The following is a 23,357-nucleotide window of genomic DNA, read 5'->3' as shown; positions in this document are numbered from 1 at the left end:
GTAGTAAAATTAGTATCTCTGTCAACACTGAACAGTCACGGTTTCTGATGAAAACTTTTCTTCAACAAAGTCAATTTTATTACATTTATGGTAAAACCCCAAACTAATAGTTTAAACAAAAACTAATATGTGGGTGGTTTGCTGTTATTTATATTCTTTTGTAAGGACATTTGTTGAATGTTGTAGTTTTAATTGCACTTAATAACCAGTTCATTGTATGATTCAATTATGTGCTGGTTTAGTACCTCAGTCCACTATCTTGTTTGGTATATTTTTGTCTTTATTTAATAAAACATGTATAGTAGGTGCTCCATATAAACTAAGTTTAATAAATAATTGAAGATAACTACAGAAGAACTTAGCTAAGAAAAAACTATTGACTAGTTTTAGTGTTGTTTTTAGAATCAAAACATGATTTTACATTTCTTTCACAGTTAGCTTTGTTGACTAGGTTTTTAATTTCTAGGTAAATAATAATTTTTAAATTAGCTTAAGGTGGTTTAATTACCAATTTGTGTGCCATGTCTAATAAATACCCAAAAGTCATAATAACATTTCATTAAAAACTGAAGTGAATTGAATATATTTTTGTTGTGTTTTTGTGTACTAAGAAAGAAAAATTATTTGGAAATATGTTAGTGAAAACAGTAGTGTTACTAATAAAACTTAGAGCCTTAAAATTTAGGTAAGGAAACATTTTTGGTAATTATAGTATGTGTGAAATTTGCTTTTAACCATTGTAGGGTGTTTATGGACCAAAAGCATATGTGGCAACCCAAGGACCTTTAGCAAATACAGTAATAGATTTTTGGAGGATGATATGGCAGTACAATGTTGTGGTAAGTAATTTACTTTTCATAATCTATTTTGAGAAATATTACATGTAATAACATAGGATGTTTTATTGAGTAAGGAATGAGAAAACTTATTGGCCATAATGATATGTTAATTATAGCTGATGTTCACTAAAAAGACAGAACCAGATGTCTCATTAAATAGTTAAGATATTTTAAGAACAGGGTGTGATAATATCTTAAATCTGGTCCTAAGTCAGAAACTAGTAAGACAGCTGCCAAATAAAATGAATTGATAGAGGATCGCTATGTGATGAAACAAGTATAGTGAAATGTTAATGGAAGAATGTATATGGTGGCTGTAGAATGTTTACTATAAAATTATTTCAACTTTGCTGTATGTTTTTAACATTTCATTAAAGAATGTTGGAGTGAGGAAGCAAATGTAATAACCTTTTTGTTTAAAGACTGTTAAATACGTTCAACATTTAGATAATATTATTAAATACATTTAAAATATTTAAGAGTGCTATTCAATTGGGTAAATATCCAAGAAGTAATATTTTAATATCATTTTAAAAGTCAGAAGTAAATCTTTAAGTTTCATAACATTTAACTCATATCGTGTATATTGAAGCCAGTTTAACTTTTTTCTATGTAGTTAACTTGTTTAGAATGTATGATTATTATCATTTCTTTAACTCATACTTTTAATATTAAGCCTCCTTTTTTTGGCAAGACAGATATAATTTTGCTCATATTAAAAAGTAACTCTTGACATTTGTGTTTTGTTTGAAAAGCAAAGTTGTGCTTAACTGACACATTCTTTATCTCATCCCATGCCCTGTTTCTGTTTAGATCATTGTAATGGCCTGTCGAGAATTTGAGATGGGAAGGGTATGTATGCCCATTAATTTAAAAAATAATTGTGGAATATCCTTTTTATTTCTTCATTTCTAGGGATATATATATTCAGATCTTTTATTACATTTTGAGCCCAGGTAGCTAAAAATAGATAGTTCTTTTCTTTTTCGTGGTCTGCTATTGATTTTTATTTGATAAAAGGAACATAATCACTAAAAAGTACATGAACTATTTTTTTTACATTACATTACTATTTCATTTTATGATACTTAAAGACTTTAATTTTTTTTAGCAGTCTTCAAATAGTTTATGGTGTCATAAGTAGAACACTGTAGACTGAACTACAAAGGTTTTTTAAAAATAGAAGTAAAATTGAGCAAATGAAAATGAGTTAAATAATATAATTCCAGTTATCAGTAGCATAAATACTCTGATTTCCTTGTTTGCAAATACCACTACATTCTTGATTTGTTTATATTATTTTCAGAACAAAGAAAATTCTTTAATCCAGAAATTTTAACATTGGTATTTTTATGCTCTTTACAAATGAAATTAGTTTCAAAACTGTTGTGATATCCTGCAGCATAAATTCCTGTCTTCATTGTTAGAGGTGATAGTGTATTTACAGAGAATAAGTATTACAAGTTCTGTGTGGCCTTTTTATAAACACAACATACAAATTACACTTAATTATGTGGTGATTTGAATTTTCCTTATAACAATGTGGTTCAGTAATTAAAAATCATTTTTAAGTTGTATAAATTCATATTGAAATTCTTCTCAGTACAAGCTATGTTGCATAAAGCCAGATAGTACATTTTTCCATTATGCGAGTCATTGTAATATATAAAGCATCGGAAAATCTTTATCTAACAGTTATCATCATTCCTCCCAACCGTATCTTTTTCTTACATATCTTTTTCTCAAAACCTCAAATATTATTTATCATTTTCTATAAACTTATACTTTGAAATGAAGTTTGTGGTTTTAAGCCTTTAAAATATTAATGAAATTTACTGTAAGCTGAACCAACATACTAAACAGTTCAACTTTGTTGCCCTGTGAGCAGCAGTATTACCAATTTATAGTTAATTCCTTCCAATAGATAATAATTCCACTTAACATATTTGGAACTGTAAGAATTTAGGTAAGAACCTATACATTTCCCATTGCCAAAATTTATTTTAAGCTAGATTGTCACTTCAAGTATTCCCTTTTACTGGATCTTGATGAAATTGGATCATTTCTTGATATCAGAATCACTGTATCTTCTATAAAGTTAGGCTTTCATTCACTTACCTAATTGTCTAAAATGATGGGACTTAAAATTGATAAGTGAAACTCAGTGAAAATTGAATACTATTTGTATACCTGTTTAAACAGAAGGGTAAGAGGAGAAACTGGTTACATTTTCTGTAGTGTCAAAAATGGGTCTCAATAATACATTACATTCGTATAAGGTTTTTATGATCAGTACAATGGTTGAAATGTATTCTTACTTAGTACTTGCAACAGTCATGTAGGATAAGGAGTGCTATTCCTATTTTTACAGGTAGAGGAACAATGAAAGGTCAATGAAAACAGTAAAGTTAGTACTTCCAAATTTTTCTGATACAAAGTTGAGTGCTCTTTCCACAGTGCCATGGATTTTACACTTAATGAGAATTCAGCCAGATAAATACAGAGGTTGTCATTTTACAAGCATTTCAAGTTGTCTGGCAATCCATTTATAGTGATTGGACCTCCTTGCACTGGGCACTTTTTTTTAAGGAATTTTTCTTTTCCAGAGGGGAGGATCTTTGGATTCTACTTTGTAGACCAAGCAGATAGTAATGAACAGCTTATACACTTATGTTAATAAATTTCTTATGACTAATCTTGGAGAGGAAACAGTAGTAGCTCACCTTTAAGAACAGTTGGGTAAACCTAAGGTCTCCTAGCTACTTGCCTACTGATGCCAGTTTTTCTGTTTTCTGGGAAGGAGCAACAAAGCTGAAAACTGGGGGGGGCACCTAAGACATTTAAAAAATTCAAGAAAAACTACCATATGGATTACTTACTTTTTTTTTTTTTTGAACAGAAAAAATGTGAGCGCTATTGGCCTTTGTATGGAGAAGACCCTATAACATTTGCACCATTTAAGATTTCTTGTGTAAGTACCTATTTTTATATATGTTATTTAATCAGAAAATTGGCACTCCAGACTGATAAAGAATTAATCTATAATATGGTGTGGACCCGTTTTATATAAGCTGAGCAGATAAATCTATACTGAATTATAATAAGCAAGTATTTCTTTTTTATTCTGTTCTAACCTTTAATCAAACCAATTTTCATTAATGCAAGGGTGAGCAAGCCATACTGACCCTGCTGACATGGTACATGAACTGAAAACTTGCAGTTTTCAAAAGAACAAAAACTTATTTGTACTGTTTAGATCTACCTTCTTTAAAAGACCACTTGGTATAACATAGCAAACTTATCCTGTGTACTAATGTGCAAATGTTTCCCTAAGATATCTGGTATCAATTTGGCTGCTTCATAACTGTTAAATGAATAAGCAAATACTAATAGTAATGTTTGTTATACTGCTTTTAAATTCATAAGCTTTTGTAATAATTTTCATAAATGTATAATTTCCTTGTACCTTATTGTGTTAATTCTGTTCTTTTTGGTGTTTATGTATGTAAGAGTAAATGGCGTAACTGGGCTTTTTGAGTGATCTGTTTGAAAACTGGTGTATATTTTTATATTGAATAAATGGGAAAGACCCCTGATGACTGAAGTTTGGCTTATCATGTTAATCTTTCTTTCACATCTATGTCATGCTTCCTTGAACTGTTGTAATTATATCAAAAAGTGAGTTTGAGAATGCCATTGTGGAAGTAAAGATTGATTCTTTATGACACATATTTTGATATGAAACTTAGAATATATACCTAACTACTTAATAAGCTCTGGAAATAAATTCAAGTTCTAAAACTAACACAGCACAAATATGAGAAAATTTCAATTTTTAAAATTAAAATTTTAATACTAAACAAAAACAATGAAAGAAAAACAAAAAAGAGGTAAAATACAACTGAGCTTTAAAGTAGAACCAAGAATTTTCTTTGGGTTACACATGATGGCATCTTTCTTAATCACCTGAAAAAAATACATTGTCTTGTTTACACAAAAGACCATGATTGAACATACATGAAAATTAAATAACTTTATTTTTCTAGAGAAGCAGAATGAATACGGTGTGTATGTATAAAGATAAAGAGATTTATTGTAGGAATTGGCTCACAAAATTATAGAGGTTGGCAAGTCCAAAATCTGCAGGGTGGGCAGGCAAGCTAGAAACCCAGGATCCTGATGCTTTATTCAGTTCTAGTCTGAAGACAGCCAGGCTGGGGACCAGGAGAGCTGATGTTCAGTTCCAGTCCAAAGATAGTGCTGTGGAACCAGGAAGAGCCACTGTTGCAGATGAAAGTGGTCTGCTAAGGAAATCGCTCTTGCTTTCGGGAGGCTGCTCCTTTTATTCTAGTCAAGGCCTTAATTTAGTGGATGGAAGCCACCCACATTATAGCAGGCAACCTACTATTCTCAAAATCCACTGATTTAAATGTTAATCCCACCCAAAACTCCTTAACAAGAACACCAGTAATATTGTTTGACCAAACATCTGGGCACTTTATGGGCCAGCCAAGTTGACACAAATTAACATAACATTCCCCATCTCAGAATTGCTTCTTTTTGACTGTTTTCCATGGTTACATAAAACATGATTTCTATGATTTTACTTGTCATTGGTGCATTCAAAAAGTCTGTAATTTTATGATTTACTTGTACTTTGACTTCTGAATTCTTGTGATGCATGCCCAAACTTTAGTGCTTTCTAGGTTGATGCAGAAAAGGATTAAAACTATTTCACACAATCTTTTTAAATGCAATGTGATTTTTGTAATGTTAACTATATAACTCATAGTTCAACTGCCTAGATTTAATATGCAGTCAGTACTGTAAAGTCCTGTTTAGAATTAACTGTTTGTGGATTAAATATGAAGATTGTAAATCCTACTACATTTCATATTAAGAATGAATAAAAAACCAATACATACCACATTGTCTACTCTGTGAGGAATACCTCCCCATCACCAATCCAAAAAGTATGCTTCAATTTTAAGTACCTGGACAGTTCAGGACACCTAGTTTTGTATGGTTGTGTTGAGCATTGTAAATTCTAATGTAATAAGATAACTTAATAAATGTCACAATTCAAGTGAAAGTATATATAGTGATTAATGTTCAACATCAAAACAACTTGAATTTTTTTACCAGTTGGGGATTAGGAGTAGTAAAGAATTTAAAACAATGAATAGAGAAAACAAAGAATGAATTTATAATTTGGAAAAAGATGAATTGAGATTTTTGAGTGTTTCTCAACTGACTAGTTTGATTTGATTAGTGACAACAGCTGACTTGATTTGTCAGTGTAGCGACTGATCCATTCTAAAGGAAAATTTTACTTTCAAAATTTCAAAATAGAAAATAATTTGTATGTCCGGTGGTTGTTTCAGACACTCAGGATTTGTTATCACTGATATAAACAAAAGTCAAGTTTATAAGTAGAAAGCAAATTGTTAAAAATAATGATAGTAAGTGACTTGATTACTTGGCAATCACAATATTTGATACTAAGAAAAGACAGTATCAGTACCTATCTTGGTTTGGGGATGAGAAGGAGGATGAGGTGATGGTGGAAGTAGGAGGACTGGCTGGGAGGGGCTTAGTTTCATGTTACTGCAGTAACACTTTAGATGTTGACACACTGTGAGTCCAATCTATCTCACTGCCTGTTTTTTGAAATTTCATTGGAATACAACCATACCTATTTTATATATTTATCACAGCAGCAAAGTTGAGTAGACAAAGACCTTATGGTGTGAAAATCTAAAATATTTACTATCTAGCCCTTCATAGGCAAAAAAAAATAATCTGTCTTTGGACCAGTATTTTCATCCATATTCTTTTTTGTTGAAAGAAAAACATACTTTCCCCTTACTGTTATTTGAAAAGTTCAAAATTATAATTTAAAAAATTAAAGCAGGAATAATATTGAATATTATTTTTATTAATGAAACAGCATACCTGTTGATCTTGACAGTCACTGTCCTAGACTATCTGCAGTTTTAACTGAGGGAAAAGAACAGTTTGGTGACAAACTGATAAAGTGGCTTCATTCTAGTACTTTAACAAATGGCAGTAAGAAACTTTCAAGTGATTATCTTGTCATCAACCAAAATAGTAATTTGGAATTTTCTGAGTATATTCTCTTCCTTCCCCAGTTGGCATCCAGTTAATTGAGAGTTGAGTGTTAGGTAGGGAAAATCGTTTTATAGAAAGATAAAATAGTTGAAGATGGTGTTAGCACTGAGAATGACATTTTGTTTGTATTATTTCTGTTACATGACTTGGGGGATGGTTGTTACTTTGCAAATATTTTATTGGACGATAGACTCCTACCTAGGGAATTGGTTAAAGGACATAAAAAAAAACTGTCCATAAAACTTAAATAAAATCAGTACTTTTACAATGATTGTTTTTAGAATTACAAGGTACACCTGGAATCTTACAGGTTAATTTTATATTGTGGACTTTAAATACAAGATTATCATTTGTTTGGGTGTGTGTATGTTTTTGTTTCAGTATTCTCACTGACTCGCAAGTGTTTCCCTTTATTTAGGAAGCTGAACAAGCCAGGACAGACTACTTCATTAGGACACTCTTACTTGAATTTCAGAACGTAAGTATTTTCCATTCTGAGACAATTTCTAACAGTAGTTTTTAAAGAGAAGATATGTAAGTAATATACTGCTTTTCTTACACAATCAAGGAAATTTTTTAATTTTTTTAGTTATGTAAAATAAAATCAGTTTAATGTTTCATTTAGTATCTTGCATCTTATGCTTAGGAAATTAGAATGTAAAAGATTTGCATTTTAACTTAGAACAACTTTCCCCAAATTAAATATACTGCATTTGGAATAGTTGGTTTCTTTGCTGCAGGTGTTTTTCTTCTATTGCAATAGCAGATTTTATGGCACTGTTTATTTAAGTATTACCCACTTTTACTAGTTTACAATTTTTTAGAAAGGGACAAGCCACCTTCAGAGCAAAGTCTTCACTGAGATATATACTGTTTTCACATGAGGCCCTTGACTTCGGTCGGTGTTTCAGAGCTATGTAAAATGATAATTTCCCTAGGATGAAATCACAGAAAAATCTGACAGATATTTGAGGTGCCTGTCAAGTTCTTCATATTTTTTGTATTCTCTTTAATTTTTTAAACCATCATAAATAATTCAGTTTGGCCATGAATGAAGTGCATCATTCTTCCCCAACTAGTGCACTTGTAAACATACTACTACTACTTTCCTGCTTACAAGTTGACATGGTTTTAGTACTCTTACTACTCCCTGACTTGATTAATCACATCCCTTTAGTTGAATCATTTGCTATACTTTGATTTTTTCATCTCTAATAATAATAATAGGTGCCTCAGTGAATTTCAGTGGTGTATCAGGCATTTCAATCCTCCTAATAACATAATGGTAGATACTGTCATCTCCATTGCACATAGATGAAGCTAAAGAGTCCCTGAGAAGTTAACTAGCTTACCTAAAGTTACTCAATAAATGACAGAAGTAGAATTTGAATACAGTTTTGCCTGGATTCCAAGAAATGCTCCTTTCAATTAAATACCTAAAATAGTCAATCTCAAAAATGTTTTGGTAATAGGACACTTACACATTGCTAAAAATTATGGAGGATTCCAAAGAGCTTTTGTTTACATGGGTTATATCTTTTAATATTTACAAATTTGAAATTAAAACTGAGAAATGTTTTTTAAAACATGTACATAAGCATGCATTCCATTGGCTGTCAAAAGTGATGAAATGATTCTAAGTCATATAACCTTGGGAAGACTTGTACACTCATGAGAGAATGAAATTTAAAATGGCAAATAAAGTCTCTGTATTATGAAAATGGTTTAGAACTCACAGACCCCTTGAAAGGTTGGAGGATGAAAGCAGGGGCACACCATACTTTGAGAACCACTGGGCCTAAAATAAGAAAGTGAATTTGGTTTTAGACAAGTTGTTTCTGATTTTCATTTTCAGTTTAAATTTTTTTTCCAATTACGGTAGACTCTAACACAATGTTTATGGTATATTGCTCATCCATTTAACACTGTAGGTTAATTTAAGTACATATAGGTAAATAGTGCATGCTCTGCAGGTAAGACTGCCTGGGTTCAGATCCCGTATTTGTCACTTGAGGTGAAACATTAGGCAAGTTATTTGCTTTTTCTGTCTCAATTTCCTTACTTATAAAATGAGGATAATGTTAACAAATACCTTCCTCAAAGCCATTCCCTTTAGATCAGTTCTTGGTATGTGATAGTCAATTAATGTAGGCTGTCATTTATTTTGGGGCATTGCTAGATAACACATAAATATCTTAGGAATGGCAGTTAAGTGAGATGTGCAGCTTTTCTGTATGCTTTAAGGTTTGCAAATATATTTTCATAATTGTTAAATTTCTTTTATTCTTGAAGGACTCTCGTAGGCTGTATCAATTTCATTATGTGAACTGGCCAGACCATGATGTTCCTTCATCATTTGATTCTATTCTGGATATGATAAGCTTAATGAGAAAATACCAAGAACATGAAGATGTGCCTATTTGTATTCATTGCAGGTATAAAATAATTTTCCAAATATTCCAAAATACTTTGGAATATAGATGGCATTATAATATGGGTTATGGATGGAATTTTGAAATTTAATTTCTGGGATTTCATTAGATAGGTCATTATATAGGTTTCCAAATAGTAAAAACTACCTGAATCCTTAGGAAATTTTTCTTCTCTTAATTTTTAAATTATATCTGATTCTTCAGAAAGACTTAAATTATAGTACTTATTTCATGAAACTGCTGCCAGTTTATCTAAGTGACTTGTATCTATATTCACATTGGTTATAAAAAGTAAATGAAGTTTATCAGACAGAAATTTACTGGTTATTTAGTTAAAAGTTTTTTTTTAGTGGAGATGAAACACCAAAGACAGTTTTCTTACCCAGTTGGGCTTATAATGAATGCCTGTATTAGGGAACTGAAAGGGCTTCCTTTTATTTATTGGACAGAACAGTGACCTGCTGATAGATATGTGAGAATCAGTTAACAGCTTGGTTAAGAAATATTTTTCTGTAGTTGATTTAGTGGTTAGCTGATCATTTAATTCAGTAGTTCACTAATCAAAAAGAAAAAAACCTGTTTACTTATAGAATTAAGATAAATTGCTTTGACTTGACTTCTTCACAGGTTATTTGAAATTATTTCTTGTTCCATCAATGTTATTAGTCAGTGTATATAGTTCATAAATCTAGTTTGATAGGAAGGTTTTTCTTCTGAAAAAATCAATTGCCTACATAATATTAGTATTTTTAAACAACCAAATAGTATGTTAATTATAGTGACTTTAGAACTAAGACATACATAAAAGGAAGGAAATCATTCACAATTCCAGTAGACATAAAGATTGTTAAAACTTGTTGGTCTATGTCCTTTCAGTGTGTGTATAGTATTTTTTAAAGAATGTTTCCCCATTTACTGTATCATGTATGTCCTTCTAAATCTATATAAATATTCTTCTGCATGCATTATGACTGCATTCTATTTTGTATTTAACGTCCATTCCTTGGCTTCTTATTTATTACCCCTCCCCTCTCCATCTATTTTAGTTTAAATGTCCAGTGGCCATTCTAATAGTAGAGTCTTTGAACACATCTGAATTAATTCATTAGGATAGATATTTGAAAGTGGGATTTGTAAGTCAAAAGATATGAACTTTTTTATGCTTTTAATACATATTTTTGGTTACCCATAAAGTTGATGCTAATTATAATTGATCCTACCCCCGCCAGCTTGTGGGAGTGCCTGTTTCTCCATACTCTTCCCAGTACTCTTACCTTTTTGTTGGTGTGTTTTAATGCCTGTGTGATAGGGAAGCCTTTTTTTTCCCCTTGGTCATGTATATTCTTTTGTAAATTGCTTTGTTTGTATGCTTTGCTAATTATTTTATAGCAGGCATTCATCTCTTAATTGTATATCATGAATTCTTTATATCTTTATATATTGAGGATGTTAACTTTTAGTCATGATATATATACCATGGTTTTTCATGGTTTTTATTCTGCCTGTGTTTCACCATATGTAAATTTTAAAACTATCACGTAGTCAGAGTTGTGAATCTCATTTATGTTTTCTGTCCATAGAGATATGCTTAGAAAGTCCTTCCCTAACGCAATAGTGCTTCAAGTTTTGCCTATATTTCTTTAATACTTTCATATGCTTTTCTTAACATATTTTTAATCCCTTTAAGATATGATATGAGGTCAAAAGATAGTATGTGAGGTAAAAGAAAAATGTCTAATTTTTGCTCTTCATTGTTGGCTAACTTTACCTGTACCATTTATTGAATGGTCTATTTTTTCGCCTTTGATTGGAGAATCCACCAATGTGTAATAAATACATATACTGAGATCCGTTTTGGAACGTTCTCTTATGTTTCACTCGTCTGGTTGTCTGTGTCTCTGAAATATCACCCTTTTAACCATCAAGTTATAAAAATAATTTAGTCCAAGTAACTCTTAACTCTTAATTTCTAGAAATACTTTGATGTGTGGAAATGACAGATGTATCAGTGGTTGAAAGTTAATATTATTGGTGTATATTATTAAGTGCTTTTTAAACATCATCTTAGGTATCTTATAATGTACTTTATCAGAAATTCTTAGATTATGTTTAACAAACTATTTCTGAAAGTTTAAAATGCTACCCAACTTTTTTCTGCCTAAAAATTATTCTGGTGATGTTAGTAGATCTTTACTCCCAGTGGTTCTCAATCCTGAAGTGCATATGCCTCCCTCTAGTCAAGAATCAGCTGCTTTAAAACATTTTTGTCATGTTTTAAGTAAAAAACCTGTAGTAATTTACTTTATATCCTCCAGGTTCTATTAGAGCATCCTTGGTCTTTATTCTTTTGGTAAAATCACTGCTGGTGTTCAGACCTATTTCTAGGAGTTGTAGTACTTTGTCTTCCCTATACCTTTTACAGGTTGAAATGTTTCGTCTTGTACTCTATACAAAGCACCAGAGCGTTCCTGAACCTAGAATAGATTTATCTTACCTTTGCAAGTTACTTTGTTAGCTAGACAAGGTTTTCTGAGGTAGAATTAGACTTCCAAAGTGAAGTATACTGTGAGTCACTTAAGTTCCTTAAATAAAAAAATGTATAAATACTAATGTTAAGGATTTTGCTGTGTACACACTCCTGAGTTTGTTTACTAATAAATAAGTAGAATTTTGTTACATTTCTTAAATGATTTTTTGGCTTCTGTGTATTAAAATGTCTATCCACATTTGTTCTATTGTTCTTTTTAATCACAAAAATAAAATTGTTCTGTCAAACTTTATATCCATAGTGCAGGCTGTGGAAGAACAGGTGCCATTTGTGCCATAGATTATACGTGGAATTTACTAAAAGCTGGGGTAAGAATAATTTTTATGTAGCGTTATAGCCAATTAATCTATTATAAATTTCAAATTTAGTGGTTAATTGCAATCAGCAAATGTTTTGTTACACATGTTACTTTTTTATAATTAGCTTTGCTATGTAAGAAATAAAAGTAGTGGAAGTGGAAAAGGCATAAATGATGCATCTTATCTGGAGATGATGTACTAGGCAGCAAGGTAAACATGTTGTCACTCACTTGTTCTATGTATATTGATACCTACATTGGGGATGTAAACTCTGCATTGACTTTTCCAAATACAAAATCCTCATTGCTTTTCATACTTAGTCTGTGTACTAGTATAATTAATTCAATAATGTAAATATTTATCCCTGTCTATAAACAGTATGGTATAATGGTTAAGAAAGCTGACTCTGAAGTCAAACTGCCTAGATTAAAATTCTGTCTCTGTCAATTACAAACTGGGGGATCTTGGTCGAATTACTTAATCTTATTGTGCCTCAATTTCTTTACCTGAAAATGGGGCTCATCATATTAATAACTCATAAGAGTTAAACAAGTTAATCTTTGTAGTAAAGTTCTTTAGAACTATGTGTAGCATCTAGCAAGTGCTTACTTATTAGTTTAGTGTTAGCTTTATTACTATTGTTAATGTTATTACCACTACTATTTCGAAGAAATTGTGTTTGATATGATGGAGATTACAGAGATAAAAAAGACATCGCCCTCATTACAGATTTGAAAAACACAAGGCTACATCATATGTAGTTTTGGTTCTTTTGTTCTGCAATTTTCTAGGCATTAGGGAGACACTTTTAATTCTTCAAAGTTTTATAGTTTCTGTGAATGTCAGTCTATGTCTTATATAAAACATGATTAATAAAATACATAGTTTTTTTCTTTTCCTTCTTTCCTCCCTCTATTCCTTCTCTTTTTCCCCACCCTACCATTCTTCACTTTTGCTAGGGAATATTTGAATTTTGAGGTTTCTCAAAAAGCCCAATGGGGTTAAATTATATTTTTGTATTCCTCAGGAATCTTACCATCTCCTAATACTTAAATGAAGAATTTAAGCGAACTAAATTAACTAGGATTCCACCACATTTTAACCTAAAAGTCAAAGATTAAATTTGGAATGGGAAGAGACATTTAGATGAATGCAGGAAATGAAATAAACATCTGGTCATTTCAAAAGTTGTGTATTTTGAACATAGTCCCCATTTTATAAATTTGGGTTAACATAAATATAATCTTAGGCCTTAGGTTAGGACTTGATATAAAAAATCTTGTGATGTAAAGAAGAACTCCCAAGCAGTAAACCCAGGAATCATTCTTAACTCTTCTATCCTTTTTAATCATTCCAGAATATTCTTGTTGATTACCAAGTTCTAATAGTTCTGCCTTAGAAATAATGCCTCAAATCTGTTTCTTTTTTTTTGTTTTAAGACTGCTTCAGTAAATCTTCCCCTCAGACTGTTGCCTTTACTGGTACAGAAGTAGCCTGAATATCAAATCTGCTCATGTCAGGGGTTGCCTGTTAGAGTAATTCTAATTCCACACGTACAGAAGAATTGTCTTGGATGTTTTACAGTCAGTTTTTGGAGAGGTAGCTGAGGAATCTGTATTTTTCCCTGGCTCTCTTAGCTGGTCCTTATGTAGCCAGCCTGGAAAACGCTGCCCTCTAGAATGAGTTCAAATTCTGTTATGTTTCTTTATATCAAGCTTCTCAGTTCCCCAAAGAGGTTATGTTTAATCTAATATGTCTATATATATTTCCTTCACTTTTCATTCCACACATCAATCAGAGTTAGTCACAACATATTTATTCCCACTTCAGCAGAGTCATGTCTTGGATAGACACTTACTTGTCCACATGTCTGGCTCACTAGCTTGACTGCCGAAAGTCAAGATTAGCTTTGTACCTGCAGTTTCAAGAGCAGTGTCCGATACAAATAGGTAGTGCTCACTAAACACTTTGTTATCCACATATATTAAAAGTCAATATGAAAAGTTAAAGACTGGTTTACTGTTTTTCTGAACAATTGTCCAGACTCATGTATTCTTTGTTTCAGAAAATACCAGAGGAATTTAATGTATTTACCTTAATACAAGAAATGAGAACACAAAGGCATTCTGCAGTACAAACCAAGGTATAGTTTTTTGTTTCATTTTATAAACTATTTTAATAAATGCTTTCTTGGATTTTTAAAGTCTTTTCCCTTGTTTATCATTTATTCTCCCTAATAGGAGCAATATGAGCTTGTTCATAGAGCTATTGCGCAGCTGTTTGAAAAACAACTACAGCTATATGAAATTCATGGAGCCCAGAAAATTGCTGATGGAGTGGTAGGTGATCTTGGCCTGTTAATTTTAGAAAACTGGCACTTTTTACCAAGATGTAATATTTAGTTTTTTTATTGTCATCTTGCTTTATTTAACAGAATAGCCATGGTAAGTATTATTTTTATTTATCGATATTATTTACCCCTTTCCTTTCAAATACACAATTCATTACCTTTATAGTCACCATACATTACTAAAGTCACCAGATATAAGCTGTATATTCCATTCCATGACTATTTTACAACTGGAAGTTCGTACCTTCTGAACCCCCTTACCCATTTCACCTATCTCCCACCCTCAGCCCTACCTCTGGTGAGTGCCAGGCTATGCTCTGTATCTATGGGTATGGATTTTTTGTTTGTTTTGTTGTTGTTTGTAGATTCACACATAAGTGAGACCACACAGCATTTGCCTTTATGCGACTTACTTCACATAGTGTAATGTTCTTAAGGGCCTTCCATGTTGTTGGAAATGACAAGGTTTCCTTTTTATGGTTGAATACTATTCCATTGTGTATATATTGTACATTTTCTTTATCCATTCGTTCAATGGTAGATGCTTAACTTGTTTGCCTATCATGGCTATTGTGAATGATGCTGCTGTGTACATGGGGGTGAGATACCTTTTTTGAGTTAGTGTTTTCATTTCCTTTGGATAAGTACCCAGAAGTGGGATTACTGGATCATATGGTAGTTCCATTTTTAATGTTTTGAGGAACCTCCACCATGTTTTCCATACTGGTTGCACCAATTTACATTCCCACCAATAATACACAAGGGTTCCCTTTTCTCCGATTTTTCTCAAGCACTTACTTCCTGTCTTTCTGATAATAGCCATTCTGAAAGGTGTGAGGCCTCATCATCGTTTTTATTTGAATTTCCCTGATGATTACTAATTTGAGCATCTTTTCAAACACCTATTGGCCATCAATATATTATCTTTAGGAAAATGTTCAAGTCCTCTGATGATTTTGTAATTGCGTTGTTTACTTTTTTTTGCTAGTAAGTTGTATGAAATTTTAAATGGAATATTAAGTGTATTTTTAAAGCTTTTAATTATATTTAATCTCCAGAAAATGATACGTAATATATATTGCAATGCTTTCTCATTACTTGGATATTTTTTTAGTTTTTATTCTATTTGAGCAAGATGGGTTTTCCTATTTTGTAAGAGAAAAACAACTTTCTATAGAATCCATTCAGAGGTAACTGTATTTGATGAGAAAAAGTATTTTGTTAAAGGTTGTGTCCATAATGTCTGTCACTGTATAAACTATATTACTCAATAGATGAATGGATAAAAAAGTGAACCAATTGATAGAAGAAAAGATAGCTTATCCTTCTAGATAATTTTAGAATGTTTTCTTGTTAAGAAATCTTGTTTTCTAGGTATTTTTAACAAAGGCCACTATTTTTATAGCATCTTTATATATGGTTGAAGACCATACGAGTCCTCGTTGGAGAAAATGTAAAATCTAAAATAGTGGTTAAGTACAATGATTTGAAATATATTACATTTCTGAACCCATGCTATGAGAAACAATTGTAAATATCTGTTTATTATTTCTCTGACAATTTAATTTAGCGGTGAAGTTTTTTTAAAAAGCTCTTAAAGTAAACTCTATGTTCCAGAACTATTTTTGTAGAAATTTTAATTTGAAATGCTAATTAGCAATATAAGACTGTAATAAATTGTATTTGTTAGGGGTATTTAACAACTAAAATGGTTTCCTAGAGTAAGAGATCTGAAGAGAAAATTATTCTGGAATCCAGTAGCATATTGACTTGGCGTTTAGGAACACCTCAGTAAGCCAACATCTGTAATTATGCATGCATGTCTTTTTATCTTGTATCTAAAAGGTACCACCACCAGTTATTAACAACTGGGTCATCAATTCTAGTATGATTAATAGCAATAATAGTTTGTGTTTTGCTCCCTCTATTGTGTTTGTGTTGTACATTTTAGATGTGATACTGAATTCTGAATATCTTTTCCTCAAATGTAATCTTTATTTTAAAGCACTGTTTTAGTATTTATTTTGTTCTGCAGCTGATAATATATCCTCAAGTGTTTCATAATTAGGTTCTGATTTTTTTGTGTGTGTGGCATTTGATACAGCTCTGTTATGTGTAAAATATTAATACACAAAATAACTTTCAGTGAACTGGGTAAAGGTGGTCAAAAGGTATTTTAAAAAAATAACTTTAGCAAGCTGTATTAGAAACAAGAGAATATACTAGAAGCTAATCTCTAGTGGATTAATTTCTGAAATTCCTTTCAACTTCAAAAATTCGTTATTGTTTCAACTGGTAATAAAAGCAGCTAAAGAGAGCTGTATATATTAAGACAAACGTGGGGACAAAGGCTGTAGTGAATATAGGAGGGCCAGAAGAGTTAAGAGTAGAGCGAACATTATTCTGTGCAAAAACTAAGAGTCTAAAAACATTATTCTATTCTGAATGACCAAGAGGTTTTGTTCATGCTGTGTAGACAATGGCTTTCTGAGTTGCATTTCTTCATTGCCACATTGATTACTTTCTTAATATGAAATTCAGCATGCTCCAGAAACTTCCCAAAAGTTCTTGCTCTTTTGGCCCTTTCTGTTAATGGACCCACCATTCTCTCATTTACTCAGAATAGAGGAATCCTTCATGACACCTTTCCTTTGTCATGTGTGTCATCATTTGCCTAAAGAAACCCTTACTTTCTCTTCTTGTTCGCTTCCCATCTGTTACCCCTTCTATCCTCTGATCCTCTGTTTTTTTTTTTTTCTTTTGGTTAAAATCTTGCCTGTCTCTTAATGCCATTCTAAATGTTACCTTAATATTGTCAACTTCTTAATGTTTCTCAACTGTATTCCTAATAACATAACATCTTTAATTTCACACTTTATTATTTTATTGTTACCCTTTTACTTTTATTTGTTTGGTTATATTACCAGACTATACACTTCTTAAAGTTACATACATGTCCCTGATATTTTTGTATCCTCCCCAGGACTTGCTGTCTAGTGCACTTGACATGTAGATCCACAGTGCCTTACCTGCTCTTTCAAAATCCAGAATAAAAACTTTAATGTTGTGTGTGTGTGTTTGGTATTGTACTCATTAAGCAGCAAAACCTGAGTTCACATGACATGAGGCTATGTTGTATTATTAAAAAATTGCTGTTTCATAGGTTAGAAACAGTTCAATAGAAGCAGTTTTATATGATTCACCTTAATCTTTAATCTCCTTAATGTGAATATTACAGATTTTGGTACAGAAACGTTAATGACTATTATGGGAATGTGATTGTGTAATTAATAGAAATAATAACCAAATGAATCATTAATGTGTCAGCGGTATCTATATGATGCAAAGTCTATATTCTAGTGATGTCTGAGGTTCTAAAAGTGTGGTGACCAAAAGTCCTGATTTACCTGAGGCAAAACCAGTTAACGCTTGTTGTCTGGCTATAATAATAATGCTTCTCTTTCATCCTCAAAGAGCCCTGATTGGGGCAGTAAATTCTATGGCCACCCTTCCCATAGCAGCTATTCCTGTAATAAATGTCACTGTTGCAGTAGGTAGCTCTAATCAAGGATGAAAGCTTCCTCTCTCATGATGTAACTCTTGTTCTGGGCAGAGTAAGATGCATAAAACTTGTCTAATACATCTAATAGTATATGACAGGAGACAGGGCACACTAAAAATTGCTGAAAAGTTGAGATCTCTGTTTTCTTTAGTTGGGAGGAGTAAAAAAGGTCACTGGCAAGAAACAGTTACAAAGACAAAGAAGTTGCCATGACGGACATGCCTTCTGATTTAAAACAAACAAAAAAGGCAACTACAGTTTCAGAGTTTCTTAATTGATCAGGTATATGTATAGATGGCTTTTTTTCTTTTTCCTAAAGTTATCTGACTTGTAGCCTTGCTGGATAAAAATGAGGTATTTCCCGAGGCTGAAACCAATCCAGATCAATGTTTTATATAATAATTTCGCAGTTCCTTTACTGACAACCCTGAATACAACCTTAGATACTTACAGCTGTATTGACTCTGGAGCACCTGTGTTAATGATAGCACTGGTTGTTGTGACCAGCAGGAACAGAGGATACCCCTGAATGGACTCTCCCTGCCCCTTTTTTGGGTCCTTTGGGTTAGGCAGTGACATAGGGGCTGCATACTCTAATGTAGCAGGACACTCTATGGTGACAGGGAGAGTGGGGCAAAGAATGCTTCAGATGAGTTCTGGGACCTATTTAAAAGTACTAGGTAACGATAGGAATACCAAAAAAGATTAGGAAAGATAAAGGTATAAGCCTTTGTTGGCTTTTTTCCTCTTTATACATGTTAAGTTTCTAGTGGTGGTAATGCCTAGAGGTGGACTTTTTTTTTTTATCATTAATCTGCAGTTACATGCAGAACATTATGTTTACTAGGCTCTCCCCTTCACCAAGTCCCCCCACAATTCCCATTATAGTCACTGCCCATCAGCGTAGTAAGATGCTGTAGAATCACTACTTGTCTTCTCTGTGTTGTACAGCCCTCCCCTTGCCCCCCCCACATTATACATGCTAATCATGTTATATGAAAGCATGTTATATATAAGAAAGAAATGCCCCCTTTCTTTTTCCCTGCCCTTATCCCTCCCTTCCCACCCATCCTCCCCAGTCCCTTTCTCTTTGGTAACTGTTAGTCCATTCTTGGGTTCTGTGAGTCTGCAGCTGTTTTGTTGCTTCGGTTTTTCTTTGTTCTTATACTCCATATATGAGTGAAATCATTTGGTACTTTCTCCACCTGGCTTATTTCACTGTGCATAATATCCTCTAGCTCCATCCATGTGGTTGCAAATGGTAGGGTTTGTTTTCTTCTTGTGGCTGAATAATACTCCATTGTGTATATGTACCACATCTTCTTTATCCATTCATTTACTGATGGACACTTAGGTTGCTTCCATTTCTTGGCTATTGTAAATAGTGCTGCGATAAACATAGGGGTGCATCTGTCTTTTTCAAACTGGGATGCTGCGTTCTTAGGGTAAATTCCTAGAAGTGGAATTCCTGGGTCAAATGGTATTTCTATCTTGAGTTTTTTGAGGAACCTCCATACTGCTTACCACAATGGTTGAACTAATTTACATTCCCACCAGCAGTGTAGGAGGGTTCCCCCTTTCTCCCGAACCTCGCCAACATTTGTTGTTGTTTGGAGGTGAATTTTTTTTATATTAACCTCATTGAAGTTTGTTCCTTTGTGCTAACGTACAGAGTATTAAGATCCATTTTGTTATTGGGCAAATTTGACTTTGTTTTAAAAATTCAAACAGCCCAGAGTTTATTTGAAACAGGAGAAAGGAAAATTATTTTTCTCCTAACTTTAATGAAGCATTTTTTTTTTCTTGACAGAGTGAAACAAACACTGAAAATATGGTCAGTTCTGTAGATCCTGATAAACAAGATTCTCCTCCTCCAAAACCACCAAGGACCCGAAGGTACTGTATGTTACATATTCTTTGAAAGGATGCTTTTATTTTACTGTTAATTAAAACAGCAAATTATGAATGTTTGTAATTTGTTTTTATAACTTTTATTATCCCTTTTTTTAGGATGTAGCATATATATATGGCAATTGATTCACTGATGTATTACAAATACTGTTTCACTTTGGATAAAGTTCAGTGTAGTATATTGCACCAGAACAATGAGTGTAAACATAAACTGACTATATAGCACATGTATGCACGTTAAAGAAGTTATGTGAATATGTTTAATAACATTATTAGCAAAGATGAGTTTTTTCTCTCTAGGTTTTCTTACTTTCCACAGCAAGCTCATAATAGTTAAAATCAAGATATATTTCTACCCCCTTTTTTCCCTCTATTCCCTTTTAGGGTACCGTGAGGTCAATTATGTGATGGTATGGAAAAAAATAAAGAGTTAGAAAGGTTTAGTTTCAAGTCCTTTTCAGCCCGTACTAACTTTGAAGTCCTAAGTCACTTAACTTACTTGATCCTTCGGGATTGTGTTAGTGTGGTGTGTTTAAGTGTTAATGATTAAATGAAATAAAATATCTGAAAATTGCTATGTGTAGGACCTGGCACATACTAGTTTTTCATTAAATGTTGGTTTTCCCATTACAATGTAGAGTTAAGATGGAGTTACTGAATTATTTTTAAAAAGAGGCAAAGTGCAGTATCTATAATAAAACAATTAGAATGACTTAGACCGTGTGTTGTCTCAAGCTAGATCTGCCCAAATGGATTGACCTCTCAAACTACCTCTTCTTGTATAATGGATTCACCAATTAATTCTTAAAAGTTTGACAGAAGTTAAGTAAAGGTGGGTGAGGTGACTAGGGTTGGGTCTTGGCACTGAGCACTATAGCTTAATGAGATCACCCCTTTTTACAAAAGAAAAAGCTTCCAACTTTCCTCAAGAACTAAGGCAAAATGTGGTAGTTTCTTCAGTCTCTGGAATGCCTATACCTACTTCCCTGAGGAAGATCAGGAAGCCTGTATAGATGGGTTTAGGTCTCCCCACTTCAATGCTCGGGATGTTAATTGTGCACTAAGAAAACTTTCCAGTAGTTCTTTCCTGTTTGGTTTCCACTTTAATCTTCCTCCAGTGGAAGAGAGCCAGGTAATTTGTTTTTGTTTTTTTTTTTGAGATTGAGCCAGTGTGAAAGTTCTCAAAGTATACCTGTTATTTGTGATTTCTGTGGTCATATGTCTCCAACAACAAATAGTGGTAGCTTCTGTTATTCTTTAATAAACAGGAAGATAATAAAAAAGTAGCAAAAGGGTGTTAACAGAAAAATATTCATTTGGCTTTAAAACAGGATTTTATTTGGGGATAGATGTGTTCAAATTTTTTTGTGTTTGATTTTATACTATATACTTAGGTCCTCTTTTTATTCATGCCGGAGAGTCAAATGGCAGAATTTCATTGTGTTCTACAAAGAATATCCTGTGACTTCTAGGTTGAGATAATTTGAGAACTGTTATAAATTATCGACAGCAAATAAAGTCACAAGAACAAGGCTAATAAAATATAAAAGCGGTATACTTTGGCTTTCAGTATGGCTACAGTAAACAAGTTAATTGGTTGTACAGAGTCAGTATTATTGGAGAAGGATTTAGAGGAGAAGGCTTACATCTGTTGTATTAGCTTTAATCAGTCATATCATTCTGGTGTATAAATAAATAGTATTATAGATTTTGATTAACAGATTTCATTTTCTGTCTTCAGTACATATTTTGTTAACACTAATACAATTCTTGATATTTTATTCACTGACACCAGCACTCTGGAAGTATACCTTATTAATTGGCTGTTTTCTGTAAATTATCAACAGATTTACTACTATTTTATTTGAGGATATGTGCTTAAGAGACACAAAAGAGTATATATAAACCTTAGTAAATTTTTCTTAATCTGACATTTCATAGACAGTGACAGTATACTTGTGCTTTTTCTAATACCTCTCAATTCAAACAGTTTTAAGTAGGAATAAGACTTGGGAGGAAGACAAGACTTTGATTCTGCTTTTTAGACCTTTTGATATCTAAGCTGGTGGTAGATTTTTTGAGGGTTCAGTATACAGCTGATAGAAAACTTGGGCAGGAAAACCTTTAGGATTCTGGGTATAACATAATAAAGTACCAAGGAGGGGGAACCCTTGGAAGCACCAAAATTTGTGAAGACACATACAAAAAAAGCTGTTATGAGAAAAAAAATGGAAAATAACCAACGGATAAAGTAAAACCAGAAAACAGTGGCATTCTGGAGGCCATGAAGGAGAGAGTTTTTGTATCTGGCAGAAATGCATGAATACATACTTCCTTGAAGGGTTGCCTGGGAAAATGAAGTGAACTTTCAGATGTCTGTGGCTCTTAAGCTATCGTGGACAGGTGAGGGCATTTGTGGTGTCAGAACAAGGAGTTGAAGTCTGTTTAAATGGAGACATTTGAAGCTACCTGATTTTGGGAGCCCTCATCCAGCTCTGGATGTGGTAGTATTTTGGAGACCAAGAACTCTAGGAAGATGGCAAGTAGGAAATAAGGTAAAACAATTACATTAAACGTAAGTATATTGCCTTAAAGGATTAATTTATAAGAAAGAGAAGAGCAAAGTGACTGTGACTGGATAAAAGTAGTACATGGTCCTTTAGACCAGCCAAATAAGAAAAGATTAAGAGAATCCTTTCAAAGTATGAAATACCTAGAAATAACCTTAAGTGGAAAGTAGAGTCTTAATTAGAAGTACATTCACTTGCTGTTAATAAAAAACATTAATTATTCTTTTTTATTTAATCTTTTTATTCTCAAATATGATAGCAGCAAAGAGGTAAACAATTGTTCTTGATTGGAAAAGTTAAATGTAATTTAGCTTTTTTCGGTGATATTTAAAATACTATGTCTTTTTTAATTTGATGCAGTTCTCACCATAATACCAAAAGGATCTTTTCTGAACTTGGCAATATAATAAAATTCATTTGGATGAATAAAAGAGAAAAAATACCAAAGAAAACTTTGGATGAAAATAGTGATGAGCAAGGACTAACCCTTTTAAAAATTATAAAACTATAATATTTAAAAGTCTGTTAGTGTTATAAGAATATACCAATTAAATGGAGTGGGAATAGATCCTGTTAGAATTAACTTAATATACACTAAACAGTTATTTATTTATTTATGAAGTGTCATTAATATACCATCTTATGTTGGTTTCAAATGTACATCACAGTGGTTCAACAGTCCCTGTGATCAACTTATATTATGATTGCAAATTA

General features: G+C 32.4%; 1 protein-coding gene across 5 annotated transcripts in view; it reads left to right on the top strand.

Moving 5' to 3' along the window:
* Positions 1–23,357, top strand: part of PTPN12 (protein tyrosine phosphatase non-receptor type 12) — an 82,185-nt gene that overhangs the window by 43,811 nt on the left and 15,017 nt on the right. For all 5 annotated transcript variants that reach the window (XM_073238952.1, XM_073238953.1, XM_073238950.1 and 2 more), the window contains 9 exons: positions 744–839; positions 1,653–1,691; positions 3,739–3,810; positions 7,390–7,449; positions 9,264–9,406; positions 12,193–12,259; positions 14,316–14,393; positions 14,491–14,589; positions 19,973–20,058. In XM_073238952.1, coding sequence (XP_073095053.1) covers positions 816–839; positions 1,653–1,691; positions 3,739–3,810; positions 7,390–7,449; positions 9,264–9,406; positions 12,193–12,259; positions 14,316–14,393; positions 14,491–14,589; positions 19,973–20,058 — 668 coding nt within the window. In that variant the 5' untranslated portion in view covers positions 744–815. The remainder of the gene's footprint in view (positions 1–743; positions 840–1,652; positions 1,692–3,738; positions 3,811–7,389; positions 7,450–9,263; positions 9,407–12,192; positions 12,260–14,315; positions 14,394–14,490; positions 14,590–19,972; positions 20,059–23,357) is intronic.

The sequence above is a fragment of the Manis javanica genome, chromosome 6 (genome assembly GCF_040802235.1).
Source record: "Manis javanica isolate MJ-LG chromosome 6, MJ_LKY, whole genome shotgun sequence".
Lineage (NCBI taxonomy): Eukaryota > Metazoa > Chordata > Mammalia > Pholidota > Manidae > Manis > Manis javanica.
Note: the sequence above shows the minus strand (reverse complement) of the source record. Positions and strands in the feature narration are given on the sequence as shown.